The sequence below is a fragment of the Monopterus albus genome, unplaced genomic scaffold, assembly GCF_001952655.1.
Source record: "Monopterus albus unplaced genomic scaffold, M_albus_1.0 scaffold147.1, whole genome shotgun sequence".
Classification (NCBI taxonomy): domain Eukaryota; kingdom Metazoa; phylum Chordata; class Actinopteri; order Synbranchiformes; family Synbranchidae; genus Monopterus; species Monopterus albus.
In genome coordinates, this window is record NW_018128027.1 from 1,344,679 (window position 1) to 1,367,664 (window position 22,986).

Below are 22,986 nucleotides of genomic sequence, written 5' to 3' on the forward strand. Positions count from 1 at the left end.
CCCTTGCACAGGTGTTTGGGTGATATTAAAGAGTGGCTCGCATGAACTTCCTTCATTTAAATGAGGGGAAGACAAAATATATTGCTTTTAGCCCAGACCCCACTCACACTGTATCTGGCCTAGGAGCTTCAGCCCCATTATTCACTCAAACAGTGAAAAAGCTGGGAGTGTTATTTGATAGCAGCTCAAATTTGACAAGCAGATTAGTTCGGTGGTCAAAATAAGCTTCTTTCAGCTGAGGCTCCTAGCAAAGGTGAAACCTTTTTTATCTCGAGCCGACCTAGAAAAAGCCATTCATGCCTTCATTAGCTCACGACTTGACTACTGCAATGCCCTTTATACAGGAATTAGTCAGTCTCAACTCCACAGGCTCCAGCTTGTACAGAACGTGGCTGCTCGCCTACTGTCAAACACTCCAAAGAATGCTCACATCACCCCGGTTCTTCAGTCCCTTCACTGGCTTCTGGTACAGTTTAGAATAGAATTTAAAATTTTACTTTGTGTTCAAGGCCATTAATGGTCTTATGCCAGTCTATTTGACCGATCTTTTAGCTGTTTATACCCCGGTCAGAGCGCTCCGTTCCTCTGAGAATGTGTCTCTGGTTGTCCCGCGGGCAAGGTATAAAAAGTGGGGAGATCTTTCTATCACCGTGTATGCCTCTAAGCTCTGGAATGCCCTGCTCCCTGAGGTTCGATCTATAACAGAGTTAATGGTTTTTAAGTCTACTTCTTACTCTCTCTGTATTTTGACTCATTTTTATTCTACAGGAGTGTTATAGTTCTTACAGATCATTGTTTTAAATTTGTGCAATGTTAGCTTTTCTTTTGTTTATGTATTTTGGCATGCTCTGTTTTATCTCTGTTTATTTTATTGTGAAGCACGTTGAGCTGCCCTTGGTTTTGTAAAGCGCTATATAAACAAATAAATTATTATTATAATATGTGCAGGAGTATTTGCTCCTGGGTGGCCTGTGTTGTCTCTTTGCAGGTCAGAGAGGTCTGGGGAATGGACAGTCCAAAGAGAGAGCAGGAGATTTTGTGTACAAGGTGATCAGGAGGAAGTGAGACCTCCCTCACAGAGGAGGCCCGTATGTGGTGTGAAAGATCCTGAAGACAGATGACTTGGAGCTGATCATGGTTCGAAAGCAGGAAGATGAGATCCAAGGGATTCCTTGGATGAGGAGGGAGTTTGAGTGAAGTTGACGCTCCCCCTGATGACGATGCTGGTTATGACCCAGCTGCGTTCTCATCTATTTGACCCTCATGAGGAGGGAGTGCAAGTCAGAAGTGCTGAGGTCAGTGATGCTTAGAGCAGTTGAGAGAAAGACATTGCAGCCGGTGAGGATGGGAAAAAAGCACACAGTGTCGAGGAGGTGACAAAGTGAAACTACAAGGAAGTGAACTGATTGGACAATTTTCATACATTCATACTACACAAAACTCATGCATAGCAATTTTAGTACCTTGTCATTCATATGTTCATACTCAATTGCTCATTGCATTGAGTATTTTCATTGCTGAATCAGCATCCACACTGTTTTCCAAATCTTTATTATTGTGTGGATGCTGAGTAAGCATCCACACTATTGTTTTCTTCTTATTTATTTATTGTGTGGATGTAGTAATGCATCCACAGTATATTATCCTATTCTTTATTATTCTGGGTTCTTCCATCTGTTTTTCAGCACATAATAACTCCAGGATACGTTTACCTAGAAAGGCCAATAAGGTATTAAAATGTTCAGCATTTTAAGGACATGCTTGCTTGTATTTTTCTTGTTTGTACATTTATACTTTTTAATAAATTCAGCTTTTTTCAGCTAATTTTGCCCCACTCAAATGAATGGGAAAAATGTATCTTAATATCTTTAGCATACCTTCAGCTAAAACCACCATTTCAACTAATAACTACTCAGCAACTTTTCAGCTATTCATAATATAAACAGCTTTTTGATATTTTTTAATGGTTTTTGTATAATTACCGTTTACATTTTTTGTCTCATTTCAGTAGCCACACTAGTATTTTTCAGTTTGTAGGACCACTCTTTTTTTCTCATACACACACATAGACACAAAAATACTTGTTTTACCTTCTTTGTGGGGACCAATGGGAAAATGTTCACATCTTAATACGTTCACTATACTTTCAGCTAGAAAGGCCATTCAGATATTCAGATGTTCAGCTCTTCTGGGACATTCCATCTTGTATATTTCTTTTTTGGAACATTTATACTGTTTAAAATATTAATCTTTTTTCAGCAAATGTTCCCCCATCCAAATGAATGTGAAAAATGTTCGCATCTTAAGTTAAGCATAGTTTGAGCTAAAAACACCATTTCAACTGTTAATCAGTAAGTCTTCAGCTTTTCATACTGTACACAGATTTTTTATCTTTTATGCATTTGCATAATGGCTGTTTACATTTTATGTTTCATTTCATTAGCCACACTCTAGTAGTCCTCAGGGTGTAGAACTACTCTCTTGCTCTCATACAACTCACTCAAGGACATTCCGTTATTTTTGTTGTTTGAGTGTTGAGTTTGTATCTCATCCTTCAGCTTATTCAACAAAGAATTTCAGCCATGTCTTCTCAATTATTTCAACAAAGAACTTCAGCCATTTCTTCTCATCATTCAGCTGTTTCAGCAATTGATTTCAGGCATTTAAAGGGAGATCCTTCCGCATAACAGGATCCACACGCATTTTCGACAGGAAATACATTTCTCTAGTTCCAATTGTAGTCCTATTTTTCTTCAGTGACCGCCCGATGCTGCCCTCTGCTGACTCTCGGTGTAACTACAGTGTCCCGCCCATGTCGCTCCTCGTGGGTAGCATAGCAGAACTGGGGATGTTATTGGTCAAAACGGTCTACTAGCATGCTACAAAACGTGTATGATTGGCTGTCAAAGTTGCCAGTTTGCCAGTAGCCCCGCCCTTATTGTGATTACGCACACTGACGAGGGTACGTTCTACGTTCGACGCTATTCTCGAAAGTTAATACATAGATTTTCATAACGGTAGTGCTGTGCTTGTTAATGGAGCCTACTCCTGACATTTCTTGAATAAACCCACGTTTTTGGAAGAGTTCACGTGCTCCATTTTTTGTCAGGCAGAGAATTTGCAGGAGACGACAGCATCTGAGAACACGGGTTTACAAGACTACGAGATGCCTGCTCAGATTATAAGTGGGAAAGAGGTTTCATCGTAAGTATTAGATTTTATCCAGCACATTAGCCAAACAGGTGCAGGCAGACGAAGCATGACTGTGTGGTGGCTAACGTCCTTGCTAACTAACGTTATCTATTTAGTCACAGTAACTTAATAGCTAAAGTTGCTTGAATCACAAAACAACTTGTCTAAGTTATCCCGGCATTGTGCACATTTTACATGCAACTGTTAAAGAAACTGATCTTGTCCAACGGCAAACGATCTCATAACTTATTTTGAGTTAGTTATACTAGTTTTGTACTATTGTGGGTAATCAGCTGAGAAGTCTTTCACAGATTGCATGGAAATTTCTTGTTTCCCGACAGTAAATGCATGTTGCATTTTTAATTCGGTGGTGATCCATCAGGTTAGGTCATCTAGGAAATCTTTGGAATGAATAGCTGCAAATCCTGCATTATTGTGTAAGAAGTTGAGAGTTATATGATCTTTGCACTGTTTGCTCAGTGAACTCAAGTGGAGAAGCTGAACACTTGTGAAACTCAGAAACCCCGAACTTTAAAAAAAATAATCATGCAGTTGTCTCTAATATTTGAACTCACTGTGAAAATCTGTCCCCTCTTTGATAGTTCTAGGTCTGAATGAATCTAGTTATTTAGTGCAAACATTAAAAAGCCAGTATGTTTAGTAAAGTGACTAAACTCTCCCTTCACCAACAAGGTGCAGGATATTTAGGTGATTTCCTGAAATTTTTTTAAATTCTGTCTCTCAGAGTGGGAATGCACCTACAATGTGAATTTCAGACCCCTCCACGATTTCTAAGTGGGAGAACTTGCAAAATCGCAGGGTGTTCAAATACTTCTGTTCCTCACTGTAGTATGAATGCCCTTTGTTTAGAGGTAGATGGCCTGAGTTGATCAATGACCAGGAATTGTTTTATCAGTCATCACTGTGATAATGATACAGTGATAGAGTATGTTATAAGCATTGTTTTTATGACGCCTGTGAATGATTTAGTATTCACGTTTTCCCTTTAATTTGTCACCTGTCTGTAGATGTCATTGTTTTTCTCTGTATCACAACCCTCAGAAAATGCTTGATGATCATGATGCTTGAAGACATTGTTTGGATCAAGTCTATCTGTGTAAAAAGTACAAAAAATACAAAAAGATAACTATATAAAACACCAGTCACTGAAAGGTCACTGGTACAAATTGGTGTCACTTTATTGTGTTGTGCATTTGTCATCATTAGTAATTTCATGGTGTGTTTCATCACTGATGCACAAAGACACTGTTTCAATCTAAATCTGTTTGTTAGGTCAGAGTTTTAAACACTACCATCAATCAATCGTTAGTGCTTTTTGAGTGACTCTGTTTATGAGATAAGTAGATTTAATGTGTGAATGACTGTGTAAAAAGAAATGTGGTCAGAGTTGAGCTTTGTTCAAATAAACATTATGGCTCTTAAAACAGATTTTAATTTTCCTAAGCTAAAGTCCACTAACTTAGCGTCACTGCTCTCTGGTTTGTCTTTGATTGGTTGACAAGTCTTTGGCTTGATAAGGCTCAGTTGTGGCTTATCTCTTCACACACAGTACTGGAATGTTTCGAGTCTCCAAATCATTAAACGACTACATATAAAGCAAAGACCAAGACCAAAGATAAGACAAGTCTAATGAAATCAATCTGATGTCCTGGCTTTGCATGTGTAGCCAGGATTCATGGCCCAGGACTGGAAAATTACCTGTTTCACAATTAGATAGCATCTATTTGGGCACAAAATCAGCAAGAGGAGGGAATGACTGCATGAATGGTACACCTGTCAGGGTTTTATTGACTTGTCTTGTTTTCTCAGACAGGTGAGAGAGCGTCTGAAGAAGGAAGTGGAGCACATGACGCTTCAGGACCCCGAATTCAGACCTGGTCTAGTGGTTTTACAGGTAAGTGTGAGATGACCTTCGTCATTATGGTTAAAATATGTTTTTGAATTGTGTGGTGGATAATTTTTGCCATGTGCTTTCCAATGGCTGCCCCATGGAGATGTTTGTCAGGTAAAGATTTGCGTGCTTGACTTTGTCATTGCGTGCTACTGCATGGATACATAGTGTGTGGTTGTATTCCACTAAACTCTCCTTCTTGTAGATGGAGATATTTATCTTTGTATGGCATGTGGCCTGTCCCTTCATACAGACAGGCAAACTGATACTGTGCATCTCTGCAGGTTGGAGACCGTGAGGATTCAAATCTCTACATCAGCATGAAGTTGAAGGCAGCAGCAGAGGTAAAAGAGTATTTTTTGATAGTCAGAGGATTTGTGTGTAACACCACACACCACAGTTCTACTGTACATTGTTACAGTTGATCCTAACTTTAAGACTAAACTCCTATTTTCTGTCTGCAGATTGGAATAAATGCCACACATTTGAGACTTCCCAAGACGGCAACAGAAGAGGAGGTAAGGACAGATTTGAGTATAGCCCAATTTTGCATTCTTCTGTAAGCACAGACATACAATTAAACATACACTCCCTGATTCTCTTGTAGTGCTCAACAAAGCTCTCAAATCATGTTATGTGTAAACGTATCGTTCTCTGTAGGTTCTTCACGCTATCAATGAGGTGAATGAGAACTCATCTGTTCACGGCCTCATTGTGCAGCTGCCCTTAGACTCAATCCACAGGATCGACACAGAGAGGGTCACCAACGCTGTGGCCTCAGCGAAGGATGTAGATGGGTAGGCAATGCACAAAGTGAAGATCAGGGTGCTGATTTTTACTCTTCTTTTGAATCAAACTGGTGTTTTTTATGGTTAAAAGGTTCAACTTACTTGGATACTTCTAGATTTTTTGTCACTGTTACGTTATAGTATTAAATTTATTCATGTGCATTTTGCTCTTTTTGCAGACTAACTAGCATAAATGCAGGGAAGTTGGCTCGTGGAGACCTGAGTGACTGCTTCATTCCCTGCACGCCAAATGGCTGCATGGAGTTGATCAGACAGACAGGTAAATACTGTACACCTAATACCACCAAAAGTCTGTGATGTGAAAATGCACGCACTACAACAAAGAAATGAACATGGTGTGAATGAACTGATGGTTCAGCCGCTTCTCTGCAGGTGTGTCTATAGCAGGAAAGAAAGCAGTAGTGATTGGTCGCAGTAAGATTGTGGGCGCACCCATGCATGACCTGCTGCTGTGGAGCCACGCCACTGTTACCACCTGCCATTCTAAAACCACTGATCTTGCTGGAGAGGTACAACAGCAACACCCTCAGTCAGTTTAGGAAAGTAGCCCTGGATATCATTGTAACATCATAATACATGTGTATCTCACAGAAGTGCAAGCAGAGCATCAGTTAGACTTTAGCTAAAACAATTACATAATGTAGCCAACTGCCTGGTTTGCTTAATTTTTCCAAGCAAATGTCTGTATTTCTCTATAGTGGTGAGGAGAAGTCTAATGCATTTTTCTATGAAACATATTTAAAAGGTCCATAAACAGTTAGTTGCTGATGATAATTCCAGAACTTTGCTGTCATCAAGTGGCCTAAACTATAACCTCATGTATTACCTGAAAATTGCTGTAGAGTCTTGTTAAAAGTAACCATGATTAATAATACACGACATTCTTTTCTTAATCATGCACTGATTTGTGTCTATTTATGTCTAGGTGGGAAAGGCAGACATCTTGGTTGTTGGCATTGGGAAAGCAGAGATGGTGAAAGGAGAGTGGATCAAGAATGGAGCGGTGGTCATCGACTGTGGCATCAACCACATCCCAGGTTTGACTGTTTCTAAGGCGTTGCTGTCCATAACAGTTATGTGACTCTGGAGTTTGCTTTAAGTGAAACTTTTACATAATTTACATCACACTTTCTGTGTGTGTTTCAGATGAGACGAAAGCCAGTGGAAAGCGGGTGGTGGGTGACGTCCACTACAACTCTGCCAAGGAGCAGGCTGGCTTCATCACCCCTGTGCCTGGTGGTGTGGGACCTATGACTGTGGCCATGCTGATGGCGGTAAAACTATCAGTACCTGACCAGCCTCAGTGTTGCATGCAGAGATGTTCAACTGAACTAATACTTTTGTGCAGGAGATAATCTGCTCTTTCAGATAGTTGCTTTGTCATGATTTGCCACAGTGCTGCAATTATTGCATTTTTATTGGAGGTACATGATCTTGGATTTTCTTATTATCATTGGTAGCATTATTAAAGTAGTACAGTATGTGAGAACTCTGTATATAAAGTTGAAAAATACACTTTTTTTCTAAAGAATGAAATTGTCTGTTTTCCATTAGTGACTGTGAGCATATTTGTGTGTGTTTAGAATACAGTACTAAGTGCAAAGCGCTTCCTGGAGGGACATCAGCCGGGGAAGTGGAACATTTCTTACAACAAACTGAATCTCCAGATGCCTGTGCCAAGGTTGGTCTCCCTATCTTTCTGCACTCTTAGTCATGTGGTTTTTTTAACTGATCACCAAATGGTTTGTTCAGTTCCATAATCTATATACATGGAAGAGGAGCTGGTTTATTTTATTTTTTCCTTCACACTAGAAATCTGATTGTGCTCTTTCTGTTACAGTGCTTGCTGTTTTATCCCTTGTACAGATGAAATGACTTTCTGTGACCTTTTATTTATAACTCCAAAAGTGACATCGTGATTTCCCGCTCCTGTGTGCCCAAGCCCATCGACTGTCTAAGCAGAGAGGTGGGCATGCTCTCTGATGAAGTGGAGCTCTATGGCAAGACTAAGGCCAAGGTGCAGCTGCATATCATCAAACGCCTGCAGAGCCAGCCGGACGGCAGATATGTGGTGGTCACTGGGTATGCTGTCAGGATGTTTGTCTGCTGTACTGTTGTTTTCCCCTGGCCTTAAGACAATCTTTTCCTGCTGCCGAGAGCTGGTTAAGTTACAGAAATTACCTGCCAAAGCACAGAACTAAGTCAGTTTGATATTTTGTCATCAAAAGAAGTGTCAGACTGTTGCTGCACAAGTTAATCTGCAAGATTATGCAAATGCAAATGTTGCTATCTTATGGCACATGAAGCTAACTTTGAGTCAAGCTGGCAAGTACAGACAGGTGACAAATGAAAGGAAAACCCAACAGAATGTCTTATTAAAGTGTTAGGCCACACGTGGTGCGAGATCAGTTTTGATGTGCCAAGTTTCTGAACTCTAGTGGAGAGATAAGCGCTCATTCAGTGGGCCCCTCCTGCCCTATGGATGGGAGCATCCTGGAAGAGACCACGCATTTAGTCAGGCTTGTCCTTTAATTTGTTGGCTGTCTGTATGTGCAGTACTGACAAGATTTTCTGTCTGCAGCATTACACCCACCCCTCTGGGTGAAGGAAAGAGCACCACTACTATTGGCCTAGTCCAGGCCCTGGGAGCCCACATGAAGCTCAATGTGTTCGCCTGTGTCCGGCAGCCGTCTCAGGGACCCACATTTGGCATTAAAGGTGAGCTTTGGAATAATGTGTCCTCACATGCTGTGCAGGCTCGGAGCTGCTCCAGCTGATTTTGTTTTTGTCCTCTGTCTGCAGGTGGCGCTGCAGGAGGTGGATATTCTCAAGTCATTCCAATGGAAGAGGTACTGCACAGCTGTTTGGGGTAGAAACTGTGCTGCTTGTATGAACATACAATGTAGCACTTCATTAATGAGTGTTTTTTTTTTTTAGTTCAACCTTCATCTCACTGGTGACATTCACGCCATCACAGCTGCCAACAACTTGGTGGCTGCTGCAATTGATGCCCGCATATTCCACGAGGCTACACAGTCTGACAAGGTGGGTATTCCATTTTTTCTCTTGATGTAGATTGAAGTAAATTGATAGATTGCCTATTATCGTTCTTTTTGTATGCATTCTTAGGCTCTGTATAATCGTTTGGTTCCACTTTGTGGAGGAGAGAGGAAGTTCTCTCCCATCCAGATTAACAGACTAAAAGTAAGCAAGAGATTCACCGACTCGTAGGTATTTATGCATCTCAGAGTTCAAGGCGCCTTGTACATTGAAGCTTTCTGTATATGTGTAGAAACTTGGCATAGAGAAGACTGATCCCTCTGCTCTGACTGAAGAAGAGATCACCCAATTTGCCCGCCTAGACATTGACCCAAGCTCTGTCACCTGGCAGAGAGGTACGAACTTCTAAGGTGTCTCTTAGTCCTCAGAAATCAGATATTTTGTGCCTCAGTATTGGATGTCGAATTAGAAAATGTACAAGTTATAAAATATTTGTGTGACTTCAGTGTTGGATACCAATGATCGATTCCTAAGGAAGATTACTATCGGCCAATCACCAACAGAAAAAGGATACACAAGAGAGGTATAAGCAAATTAGTTGAGTAAAAAAAAAAATTTTACTTCACATCACTGTTGACCAGGGGGCGTGTATTTCCTCACTCTGTCCTACAGGCCCAGTTCGACATTACGGTGGCCAGTGAAATTATGGCAGTTCTCGCCCTCACCAGCAGCCTGGAGGACATGCGACAGCGTCTGGCGAAAATGGTCGTGGCCACCAGCCACAGTGGACAGCCCATCACCACCGAGGACCTGGTTAGTGCTGCGCAGTCTCCTTCATGTTGCCACCTTTTATATTAGCATTGCAGCTACAAGTCTCCTCTAATGTAATATTTTGCTTTACAGGGTGTGAGTGGTGCTCTAACTGTGCTAATGAAAGATGCAGTCAAGCCAAACCTGATGCAGACTTTGGAGGTAGGTGAAACAGAGCACACACAGAGCTTTACAAACCAAGATCTTTTAGGGCAAGGTGGATATACAATTTTAGATTCATAGAACATGTTTCTAAAACTTCCAGAGTTCAGCTCCTTGACAGATATTGTTCTGGTTGTTTGTTACAGTTTGTGGTTTATTTATTTTTCCATTGATCCAGACTGAAGTGTGCACCAAAGAGATGACATTTTCTTGATTTATGGGTTTTGTCACATGTATCCACAGGGAACCCCTGTGTTTGTGCATGCCGGTCCTTTCGCCAACATCGCCCATGGCAACTCTTCAATCCTGGCTGATAAAATAGCATTGAAGCTGGTTGGACCCAATGGCTTTGTAGGTATGTGGAGATGAAAACGTAGTTCACTCCTTGCTTATTTTCATCAATATGAACTTTTTTCATGCCTGATCTAGTACTACACTGCTGGGGTACATGGTTTGCTTATACAGATGTGGATTGTACAAGTGATGGTGTAGCAGATGCTATACTGTTTTAAGATATTACTCTGCCTTCCTTACAGCTGTGATTCCGTTACTAGTCTCTCATGCATTGTGTCCAACAGTGACTGAGGCTGGGTTTGGTGCTGACATTGGCATGGAGAAGTTCTTCAACATCAAGTGCCGCTATTCAGGTCTGAGGCCTCATGTGGTGGTGTTGGTGGCTACTGTCCGAGCCCTGAAGATGCACGGAGGAGGACCAACGGTGACATTCCTTCTGCATTCCTCAGCTTTCCAATAACAAATAATTAGTTTAGTGACTTTGTTTTGAGAAACAACCCATGCTTTTACATGTGTGTATAATTTTACATGATTAATTTCACATTATGACTTTTAAACACACATTTCTGAATGATTTACATAGACAAACTTTTTGCTTGCTTTTTGTTTAGGTCACTGCTGGGATGCCACTGCCTAAAGAATACATTGAGGAGGTAATTCTTAAGAGCAGCCTACCAAGTTGTGGTCTTTATTTCAAATAATTTTCTATTTTGATTTGTATATTAATTTCAGTCACATCAAGTGTGCATTACATGAAGTGCAGCACGTCAAGTGTAAAAGTTCTAACACCGCATACACAACATTTTTGTAGAATGAGGATTGTTGCGCTTTCTGGCTTTCTCATAAACTGATTTAAAAGTGTGGTTGTGTGTCCTTACATGTAGAACCTCAAGCTGCTGGAGAAGGGCTGCTGCAACATGAGGAAGCAGATAGAGAACGCACACCAGTTTGGCGTGCCTGTGGTGGTGGCTGTCAATGCTTTCAAGTAAGTGATCAGTATTTTTATATTCATACTGGTTCAGGTGACTATGAAGTATGCAAGGGGTCTTTTGTAGTGACAAATCCACAGAAAAAAATCAACCACCTTCAGCTCGGTGGAGCATTTTAGCAATTTACAGCTCATTGTTTTGGTTTTTGGGCCCACAGCCTTATAAGTCTGCAGCAGGAAGCAGTTTTCATCAAACGGCAGACAAAGTTAGCAACTAGCTAGTGCACAAAGAGGAGCATTTAGCAGCTAAAGAGCCAGATATGTTTTCAGGAGTTGAAAAAGTAAAACAGAACTCATCGGAGAGTGAATATCAAATGTACATTTATCAGGCGGCCACAAACACAGCTCAAATGAATGCTAATGTTGCTTCATACCCGCTGAATGTGCAGGCAACAGTTTGCTAACATGTTAGCCACCACAGCTTTCATTCATTCATTCATTTTCTACCACTTAGTCCCTGAGCGGGGTCACGGGAGGGGGGGAGGGGGGGAGCCAATCCCGGCCGGTAATCGGGCGAAGGCGGGGTACACCCTGGACAGGTCGCCAATCCATCACAGGGCTAACACATAGACAAACAACCACACACACGCACACGCACTCCTATGGGCAGTTTAGAGTCACCAATCAACCAAAGCTGCATGTCTTTGGACTGCGGGAGGAAGCCGGAGTACCCGGAGAGAAACCACGCAAGCACGGGGAGAACATGCAAACTCCACACAGAAAGGTCCCGGGTGGGGCCCGAACCTGGAACCTACCACAACAACTTTATAAGGTGAAATTTAGCAGTGATGTGTTTACAGCTTGTTGTGCTGCCCCCCCATTCCCAGAAAGAAAATATTACCCTTGCCTGAGGCAGAAAGGTGTAAATACAGCAGTGAAAGTGTATTGAGTCGTAAATTAACATGTAGTGAGGAAACGTTTCTTTTTCTTTCGTTCTTGAAAGCCTTTTATTTCCCTTGTTTTGTTTTTGGTGGAAGCTTCTGTCCGTTTATGTATAATCCCTGTGTTGTGCTCCATCAACCTGCAGGACAGACACTGAGGCTGAGCTGGACCTGGTGTGCAGCATGGCCAAAGCTGCCGGAGCCTTCGATGCCGTGCGATGCTCCCACTGGGCCGAGGGTGGAGCTGGCGCAGTGGCCCTGGGTCAGGCAGTCCACAGGGCCTCTGGGGCCCCCAGCAACTTCAAGTTCCTCTATGATTTGGAGGTATGGGCTCCAACCTTGATTGATGCTTTGACTCTGAAGATTCAGTTGAAGGTTAAAAAAAGAGATGTTCAAGGAAATGCCATCTTGTAAATGCATCCACCTTCTGTGAAAACACTATAGTTTAATGTAGTAAAACAATAGCCTCATGTTTGGGCCCTAAACTCCAATCTAATATTGAAAATGGGCCCTTTTTGACCGTTTGGCACTTGCTTGTACACGTCAGCTAAAGAAAGACACTGACAGCCATATGTTTATTCCACTTCAGCTCCCTATTGCTGATAAGATTCGAATAATTGCCCAGAAGATCTACGGAGCGGATGATATTGAGCTTCTTCCCGAAGCCCAACACAAAGTGGAGCTCTACACGAAACAGGTCAGTATTTCTCACAGACCTTTTTTTTGTCCATCTTGTCGGGCCTGTTTGTTGGCTGCAGCTGTCAACAGAGATTATCATCACTAAATGGAGTATGAATAAATAGCCCTTTTGTTAAAGGTGCAGTACAATTTTTGGTGTCGTCCTCTGCCCTCAGGGTTTTGGCAGTCTGCCAATCTGCATGGCGAAGACTCACCTTTCGCTCTCTCATGAAGCCGATAAGAAGGGTGTGCCCACCGGGTTCATCCTGCCAATCAGAGATGTGCGAGCCAGTGTGGGCGCTGGCTTTTTGTACCCGCTGGTTGGCACGGTAAGCTCTCATTTACACAAAACAAATGATTTACATTACACTTTTGCCCCAGATTGACATTAGGGTGACATTAAAATGTGAGTGTTAAGTACTCGGCATAAGAATGTACAGAACTTGTTTTTCTGTGTTTTATATCTTTCATGTAAAGCATAAAAACAAACCATGGCTTATAGTATTCAACTGTCTCAGTCTTTCATTCAAGTAATGAACATGCGACCACACATTGCCAGCTTTGTTTCAAACACATGCTTCTGTGTGAACACTGTGAACACAAATTAAAGGAAATGGCAGAAACGATACATGGTCAAATGACAACAAAAACAACATATGTTTGCGTTTCTGTCTGCCTGTGTGATTTGCCACCAGAACTGACTTGCATAATGGTTTTATTCATAATGGTGTGTTTTCTTGCTGTCTTAATCCTAGATGCCCACGATCCCTGGTCTGCCCACCAGGCCTTGTTTCTATGATATTGACCTGGACCCTGAGACTGAACAGGTCAATGGGCTTTTCTGAGAAAAGCCAGTGATGCTACTTTTCTGTCACAAAACATCAAATAAAGTCTTCTTGATGGGAAGTTGTTTTTTTATTTTAAGATGGAAGTTCCTTTTATCTAGCCTATTCTTGAGTTGAGTTTTTTTTGTTTTTTGTTCAATATTAGTTTTTTTTTTCCTTTTAATTCCCCAAGACCATCAGGATGATGAACTCTGTCCAGAGCATTTGAGCATTTACAATTTTTCTGTACTGAAAATATGCACAAATGCAGGATGGGGCATTGTGGCTGCTCAGAAAAGACATAGAATGTTAAGATAATGGTTCTAAAGATCATTGCATTTGATTAAATATTTCCTTACAGTGGTTATTTACTGGCAGTTTGTTGTTGCATCACTATGCAATGTGTTGCTTTGAGCGCTCTGTTGAACATCTGAGGCAGAGGCACTTTTAAAGTGCCAAATATTCGATATATCCAGCATGCAATGCATCCAAAGTATGTTGAACACAAGAAGCATTACAGTAATAATATTAACTTTTTTTTATTAAATCTGTTGTAAAGATGTTCTTTAGAATATGAAAAATGTGTTTAAGAACACAAGTGCATGTGTTGTATTTATTTATAGTAGCGTGAGTGACCTACAACCACGACGTATCAATCCACACCAGGTGCAGTATTTAAACTTAAAGTGCTGGTTTCTGTGCTGTTAACTTAGGTCGTGTATTTTATGGATAGTGAGTCTGACGGCCGTCTACACAGAAGGTCGACCCGCCACTTTGACGGGATGTCCAGGTCTGCCTGTGTGGGTGTGTTTGTGCTGCAGGCCTTATGTTGTGAAATGCGTCATGGGTTTGTTTGGTAGTGACTGAACAGGTAAGATTTGGGTGTGGTCAGGAAAGCAACTGTGTTTTTCTATGAGAGTGAATGACTGTCCCTTAAATTCAAATCCTTAAATTAAGGACTCTTGCAGACTCTTGAGAGGTGTAACCAGCCTGGTTCACCCTTCTCATTCAGGACTAGCTTTTGTTCTATTCTGAAGAATAAAATCTCTTCTCAGAAAAGTGACCATGCAAATCTGTTTTCTGTTTGTATGCTGTAAGAGAAAACTAGAGACATGCTGCCTTGATTACGTTTTATGTAACAAAATTATATGGTGCATAGCTGGAAAATTACCACAATGCTCTTTTCTAGTTCACAGTGATAAATGTTCAACATATCTACAAACTGAAGTAGTGAATATTTAGTTTTAATTACGTAAGATTAAAAACGGTTAGATTAGAAATGATCAGAAACAAATCACTTGGTTAGCAAGATTATAAGTCCACATGTAAATTTAGGTAAAACTCTTACTTTAGCCTCTGGTGTTGTGTGGGGATGTGTAAACCAACATGAAGCAGGATTAGTTTACTGGACTGTTTTAGATAATAAGGGTGATACAATTTGTTTTAGCTGTTAGGCTTTTGATGACTGATCGTGGCAAAGCCTGGGGAGGAGAATTTAACATTTTCATAAAAGTCATGCTGTTGCCTGTACTAGTACTGGAGATTGGCAGTGAACGTTAACTGTCTGCTGTCTCCTTGCATTCCAATGCAATAGGGAGGGTTACATTTTTCTACAAGTCATCACCTGCTTCACATTGTTGCTTTACTGATTTGTTTTGTTTTGTTTTGTTTTGTAATTTAACAAAGCAAGTTCTAACGTGTCAGCATATAGTAAGGAGTCCTAGCAGTAACAGAAACATCAGGATATGTCAAATTTGTTTCTGGATGTCCAAGATTTTAGCAAACATAAAATCTCTACCCATGCAAATACAGATGCTATATACAGTATACTGGCTACTATTTTTTTAACCCTTTATTTAGCAAAGCAACACACACTGACAGCTAACAATCAGCTTTTTGACCAAAGGATAGTGAGTCTGTCTGCTGTGAAACGATAACATACAGTGTATCAAACAGAGGATATTGCTGTTGTAGAGAATTTGGACTTGCATGCATACAATGATGAACATCTTCATGTAAGGATGGAAGACTGTGAGAATACAACTGCAAGTCGGTAGTTCTAGTTATTGATTATATGAATAAGAAATGGTTAACTATAAAGCTACTTAATATTGTACCAAATAACCAGTATATTATTCCAATAAATCTCAATAGGAAACTTGGAGAGTTACCTTTTTATTTCACTGTAACATTGCATTGATGTTTCTGTCAGTGAATACTAGAACTACATTGACATGCTTTGTTGTAGCTAGGAACAGGTCATTTGTGCCATTTGTCATTATACAGTTTTTTTTTTGTGTTATTTGCATCATAGCCTGTCATCCTTGCTGTTTTTCCCCCACCAACTCAACCTGTGCATCCTCCAAAGAGTCACACTCTGCCCTACATAGTTATGAGCCATTTTCCATACTCGGATGATATAGAGGATTTAGACTTGTTAAATGACTAACCTGAGACAATGAACAAAAGATTACATGCATCTGTTGTGCATACATGTGTTAATATGGAGTCTGTCGCTAACTTTATATTTAAATGAACAAACAGTTGCTTTATTGTAGGATAGGTTTATTATTTATTAAAGATGCATTTCTACATTTCTTTACAAGTAATATGCCTAAATGACAGTTCAAAGATTTCTTCACTTTTGACATTTTTTATCCTGTCCATGTCCATGTTCATGTCCTTCATGTCCTTTCCCCTGTAAACAATCATGAGAAAAATGACTCAGTCTATTTCTGAAAAGACAGACATATAATTGTATAGCTGTATAGTTTGAATTGAAAAAAGATTGTAGAAGTTTTACCTTATGGCACTCTCCTCCACCTCCACGTCCATGTTCATGTCCATGCCCGTGTTTATCAGGTCCTTTCCCCTGTAAACAACCACAAGAAAAATGACTCAGTCCGTTTCTGAAAAGACAGACATATAATTGGCTGTATAGTTTGAATTAAAAAAGGATTGTAGAAGTTTTACCTTATGGCACTCTCCTCCTGGCTATAAAGGATAATGCAAAATTAACACAAGATTAGTAAAAAATTATGAATCACCCAATGAGACAAAACAATATGAAGCACGTGTTAAGAAGAAACAGTGTCTTACCCCAGCTGATCCGGGACATTCCCCCTGGGCTGGCTTATCCTTGGGACACTAAAACATAGAAACAATTTGAGTCGGCGTTTTCATGCTGTTGGTCATGAATCTAAAGCACTATACTGTAAGGAAAACAAAGTGCCTCACCTCTTTGCCATTTGTAATGTGAAATTAAGAGAGAAAATACAAACAAAAATCAGAATTAGCAAATGGACAGTATGAGAAGAACGTCAAAACACCTTTTTGTTGAATTGAAGTCAATGCTGCTCCATGTAATGAAAAGAATTCTCATCAACACAGGATAGGCAGTGACTTGAATTATCTTTAACAATGAACAAAATGTTCCCATTTTCAGCTGTTGTGTGAAGTATTTGAACTCCTGAAACCATAATTCTTCAAATCCAAGTTTGGACAAATATCTATGTTGTATGCTACTTGTTTACCACTTAGGCTATGTGTAGTATTGCCAATCTACAGACAAAACTCTTCCAAAGCATTCTTTACTAATATAGCAATTAATCAAAGATACTTACGATCACTCATTTTCTCTTGTTGACAAGCGTAGTACAAAGTTGTTTCCTGGAAATGAAAATCAAACAAAGATCTTAATTTGAATCATTGTGTTTCCAGCAGGTTTTACAATAAATAAATAAATAAAATACAAGAATACCCACTACATACCTGGTACAGAAAGCAAAAGGATTAACGTCTAACGTGCGTGTTCACTCTGTATTTATACGTTGCTGTGTGACACAAAGAATATGGGTGTGTTAGTGCTGCAGGCAGTGATAGTTGTTGGACAAGTTAGATTTGGGCGTGGACAGAAACAAACGAAAAAAAGTGACGGTTTTGCCATTTGAGAGTGACACAGCAAAACATAGGAAGGACTATATGAAGAGGGGCATCTGGGATGAAACTGATTCTCAAAACTACAAACCAGTTTTTGTTCTATTCTGAATCTGAAGCATCAAAACTTTTCCCAGAAAAAAATCAACTTCATGCACAACTGCTGTCTGTTTGCTAAATAGTGCATGTTGTAAAAGAAACAGTCTAAATTGCTAAATTTTTTTTGATTTAGTGGGATACAAGACTGCTGTGTTTATGTATAAAGCCAGGAACAATTTATCACCTGGTGGAATTCAAAAACTATTTAATGAAAGGGAAGGGGGATACAATTTAAGGGGTCAGTTAAATTTAAAAATTCATGCTATACGTACAACCAAAAAAAGATTTTGTATTTCTATAAGTGGGGTAAAACTATGGAATAATTTAAGTGTGGACATAAAAAATAGTAATAGAATTGATGAGTTTAAACATAAATATAAAGGTATGTGTCAATCAAGATATATTCAAGAACAGGCTTAATGATTGATTAGATGGAACATTGTGGGTGTGGTGTATGAATGTTAACACTTTGTAATAATTCTTTAGTATATTACTTGTGTGGTGTAGAAGATAATTATTTAAGAATGTAATTATGTAAGAATGTTAACACTCTGTTATAATTTTTTTAGTATATTACTTGTGTGGTGTAGAAGAGAATTATTTATGTAGAGATACTGCTTGCAAACCAATGATGGTAAGATGATGTCATGGGGTAGGACTAGATAAGTCTGACTTCTTCCTACTCCATTCAAGCATGTACTAGGTATAAGCAAATTGATATTGGATTGTGTGTAAAATTATGTGTGTTGTCATATCAACTGTTTTTACATGCTTGAAAGAATAAATCAAATCAAATCAAACCTACAGTAGCATGCTGCCTGGATTACCTTTAATATAAAAACATTACATTCAGCATATCTGGGAAATGATTACAGTGTACTCTGCTGATTATTCATAGTGTCCAGTGTTCTGTACAGCTACAAATCTTGAAAATCAAACAAGTTGAGTTCCTGCTATAAGTCAAGCAATTCACAAGTCAAGTCATACAAATTCCGATGACCTGATAGTGTAATGAGAATAGCATGTGTTTAAGAGAAACTTTCACAAACCTTCTGTGGTTATTGTGCATTTGTCAGCTATGAACTAACCCTTAACTATTAAATTTAATAAAAAGCATGCCTTTTATGGCTTTCAGAAACTCATCGAAAAAAAAAGGCATAAATGATTCGGAGCCAAGTCTAACAGCTTCAACTTAATGGTAAACTTCTAGCAATAAGTTAGGTAACGTTAGCTGAAAATACAAATTCATGCACTTTCCATTGTAAATTTCGTAGTGACAGATGAATCACCCAATTGCGTTTCAAAAACAAAACATACTGTAACTTCTCAATATCTAGAAAAAAGCAAATGTTTAATTAAAAAAGGTGAAGTACTTTGAGTCATCTGGCTCAAGTCTAAGTCATGAATACAAACTCTGTCTTTTTCCAGTGTCAGTCAAGCAAACCCCAAGTCCTCAAATTTGCAACTTAAGTCTGACTCGAGTCAAGTCATGTGTCTAAGTTTCCTACTTCTGCTTTCCACTACTGTAAGATTTATTATGCATTAGAGCTTATGAGTGTTTCCTTATGGCTTCAGCATGGTGCTGTAAAATAAAATTAATCCCTGCATGCAGCTGGATCTCAGTGGCGCCAAAGTCAGTAATTCAGAAACAAGAATCTCTAGTAGGCTTACACCTGTGACTGACAATGGTCACCCTGGTGTACACATACTTTTGTTTATAGCTGGCCTTTCACCACCAGTTCAAACTGTAACAGCAGTAGCATCGCCCTCACTGTCTATGTGGGTATTCAAGCATGTCTTCAGTCCCAGGGTGTCAAATGCTGCTGATATGTCAAATACTTTCAGTGTTTCCTAGAGATGCCAAAAACAACAAAACAGCTAACTTTCCCGTGGAGAGATGGAGTTGATGTCCGATGACTAACAAAGTGGGTTTTTTTAATCCGTCTTTGTTTTGTTTTGTTTTGTTTTAACCCAAGCCACAATATTTTGTTAACCATACCATAAGCAGTTTGTTTTTTGTTCCTTAACATAACTTTGTTTTTGTGCATAGATGTGTTTTTTTCCCTAAATATAAGCACAGTGTTGTTTTTATGTACAGACAGAAGTGGGCTAATGCAGTTATATAATGAAAACCCACAGCGTTTTATATGTATGCCAAAGGCCAAAGGCACCCTGTAGTGTCCCTGGGAGACGCAAAGGGAACTTGACAAAACATCAGTATTTGATGCCCTGGGAATGAATGCATTGGACATTCACACTAATAATAAAGATAATAACTCTCAGAAACACCTTCACTGTTTTAAGCTATTAATAGAAAACAAGTTCTAAAAGGTCATATTGGGTGAGTCAGGTAGCGTGCTAGCTGAAAGACAAACAGGCGTCTCATGGTTAGTAACCGAATAGGAATGTTGCAGTACACACCCATTTGTATGTAATCTGAAATGCACTCTGGTTTTCTGAATTGCTGATAGCCTAAATGCCTCTTTTCCATGTCAAATCTGAGGATTCAAATTAAGTATTGGCATATAAAACACAGTATATACTAGGTACTAAGTATGTCCTGTAAAGTTTTGTTTTTGTTTTGTTTTGGCCTGGATTCTGATCCATGTCCTTTAATACTAGTTATACGCTTGTGCTAGCTAGTGAACTAACTGGTCTAGCTATTATGGACTATTACTAACTGTGGGAAAGATTGGCTGACCATAAACAATTACAGCTAACCTTTGTCAGGATCATGTGATGTTTGTTCTGCATTTCACTACATCCTCTTAGCACATCACTGACAAGCTCAACTTCAAGTATTACATAATATTGACATGAACATGCAACCAGTGGCACAGTGAACACTGTTTCAATGAATGATGCAAGACTGAGGACAGCAGAGCTGGGCTGTTGATTAGAAGCGATAAACTCAACAGTTCACATACTTTCTAGAAGTGGTGGAGCCCCACTCCAAAACGTAACCCCCCTGTAGCAACCCACTGGATAAGAGAAAGAAGTGAAAATCCCCATGTTATCAATTGCAGTAAAAAAAAAAAGAAGAAGAAGCTTGATAAGCTTTATTTTAGTAGATACTGACCATTTCAAAAATGCCTAGATCAGTCCCAACACAAAGGAACATATAATTTGTTTCTTCTAAACAAGAACAAACATGAATCACATTCCGTGCAAAGTGGAGGTCGTCTCCTGCGGTTACAAAAACAGCTTATTTAGCTGAGATAGCCTGAACTGTTTTGCATATCATTTAAGCACAGTACAAGAAACTGAAGAGCAGGGCTGAGTTTGTTTTAAAGCTGCAGCCTTTCTTAATCTCAGCAGATGCACTTTCATAGCTTAAGTTAATCATTTGTTAGTAATTCAGGTTATGAAAAAAAAGTGAAAGTGGAGACCAGACAAGTGTAAATAACAATGAAAGGATCTCACAGCTGTTGTTGATCACTCCACTCAATAGAGAATGGACACTGAGATTTGAAGCTCACATACCATTGGTCCTTATCAGGAGTTCCAGTGCTTATCATTTTCCTTTACTGATTCTTCATATAAAAATACTAGAAAGTCACTTTCGGCTTTTCCTGATTAGGGGTTGCCACAGCGAATGTCACACTGACGATTCGCATGTTGACATTTGGCACATTTGCCCTTCCTGACGCAACCCGGATTCGAACTCGATTTTCTTGCTAGTCCATTTTGTATGTCACCACACTATTTACCCCCAGTAAATGCCAGCTGTGAACAAGGGATTCAGCCCCACCGAGTGGGCAAAATATGGGATTGCTGCTTCTACTATTACTTTGACATCAGTCAGATGGAGAATCCTTGTAATGTGGTGTTGAGTAGTTTTAGTTTGATGTCCTATCTTTCTATTCTATTCTATGATTTTCAGTAATTAGTATTTTTTTTATCCTTATTTTTTAAGTAAACTTAAGCTGTTTCTTCCCTTTGATAATCAATCTCATAGGCAGTGCTCTTAAGAGCAACTTCTTCTTGTAGCAGTGATGTGGAGAATAAACTTGACAAGGTAGCACATTGGCCCAGTTCTCTTGTTTCAAAGAGGGTCCTTACATTGGTAGGGCCCTTTTAGGGCTTGACTTTACTGTACATGTTCGTGCAATGCATGGGCTTTCACAGAGTATTCTAAAAGTCCAAAGGCATGCAGGCATTTAGGACTCTAGATTGCATATATAATAAATGTGAGTGTAGGTGTGAACCTGTACTTTACTTTATGATCAAATACTTGTAGAAATAATTACCATCCTATTCTCCTCAGCCATGCTTTGTATTTAGTGCTAAATGGCAAATGTTATCATGCTAACATGCTAAACTACAATGGAGAGCAGGGCAGACATTAGACCTGCTAAACATTTGCAAGGTCCCATGCTGATATAGAGAATGTGATGGTATGTCACACCATGTTGGAAGGGGGGGCACCATCTTTGAAAGTATGCACTGTATTTATCTGCATACAGTTTTGTTTGGCTAAAAAGTTGCTTAAAAAGTAACTAAACCATAAACCACTTTTTTTCTGTTGAAAACTAATGTATATGGGCATTTAGAAGTGTTGATTGATTCAGGTCCAAATCTTGACATTTTAGTGCAAATTATTTGAATTCTACATTTTTTCATTAATATGGAGAGGGACTGCCTTCTACTGGTTGAAATTCAGCTACTGCAATTGAATTTTGCTATTGGCTGATCCAGAGGCAGGTGATGTGTATGGTGGCAGCTTTTGTCAACATCCAATCACCCCACCCCCTCTTCTCTCCTGCCAGTACAGTCAAACTGTGGAGAGTCAGGAATGAAGAAACAGCTCCAGCTCCAGAAACAGCTTTTGCATTGCTAGATAGGCTACTTTGATAGTAGCCTATAATTATAAATATATAATATAGTAGCCATAATTACAAGATCAGTATCTCATAATTATGAGACAAGATCCTCCAAATTTGTTTCTTTGGTGAATGCAATGCGCCTTTGTACTATTCTGACTCTGGTGTAGCATCAGTTAACGAAACCTTAGCATTCTGTTTTTCATTAATCACTCTTTGTAATGATAACACACCAGGCTCAAGTAAAGTCTCTGGAATGTCCATGTTCTTTTCATTGGTGTTTCCAAGCTCATTTACTTCACTAGATTACAGTAAAAAAGTTTCTCAAGATCTTGCAAAAGTATTGCAAGAGCTCACGAAATTTTCTTGAGAAAAGCTAATGTTTCAGTACAGATATAGGTTACGGTATGCCATGTTACCGCCATGAAACTGTTTAAAGTAAACAATTTAAGGCTAGTTAACACAATAACTGATACTGTACAATGATAGATCCAATTGATAAATATAATTTATATCTTACTAGTGTTTTACTTTTTCAAAATACAAAGCTATTCTTTCTTCACCTGATCATTAGCTAG

The 22,986-nt window shown here is 39.5% G+C and overlaps 2 protein-coding genes across 2 annotated transcripts; one reads left to right on the top strand and one right to left on the bottom strand.

Moving 5' to 3' along the window:
- Positions 1–2,924: 2,924 nt before the first annotated feature.
- Positions 2,925–13,688, top strand: LOC109968362 (C-1-tetrahydrofolate synthase, cytoplasmic-like). The gene is made up of 27 exons (XM_020614580.1): positions 2,925–3,204; positions 5,023–5,107; positions 5,389–5,448; positions 5,569–5,622; positions 5,765–5,901; positions 6,072–6,172; positions 6,286–6,422; positions 6,839–6,950; positions 7,060–7,187; positions 7,497–7,594; positions 7,822–7,995; positions 8,495–8,631; positions 8,716–8,762; positions 8,851–8,958; positions 9,043–9,117; positions 9,206–9,308; positions 9,420–9,496; positions 9,586–9,726; positions 9,817–9,885; positions 10,129–10,240; positions 10,464–10,603; positions 10,791–10,832; positions 11,064–11,164; positions 12,195–12,372; positions 12,638–12,745; positions 12,903–13,055; positions 13,482–13,688. The coding sequence occupies exons 1-27, from the start codon at positions 3,167–3,169 to the stop codon at positions 13,569–13,571; spliced, it is 2,805 nt and encodes a 934-aa protein (XP_020470236.1). The 5' UTR covers positions 2,925–3,166; the 3' UTR covers positions 13,572–13,688.
- Positions 13,689–14,661: 973 nt separating this feature from the next.
- Positions 14,662–21,465, bottom strand: LOC109968363 (proline, histidine and glycine-rich protein 1-like). The gene is made up of 6 exons (XM_020614581.1): positions 21,069–21,465; positions 17,174–17,219; positions 16,650–16,699; positions 16,524–16,544; positions 16,354–16,422; positions 14,662–16,248 (listed from the first exon to the last, which is right to left on the bottom strand). Exons 1-6 carry the CDS (start codon positions 21,069–21,071, stop codon positions 16,189–16,191), a joined length of 249 nt encoding a protein of 82 aa, XP_020470237.1. The 5' UTR covers positions 21,072–21,465; the 3' UTR covers positions 14,662–16,188.
- Positions 21,466–22,986: the final 1,521 nt, after the last annotated feature.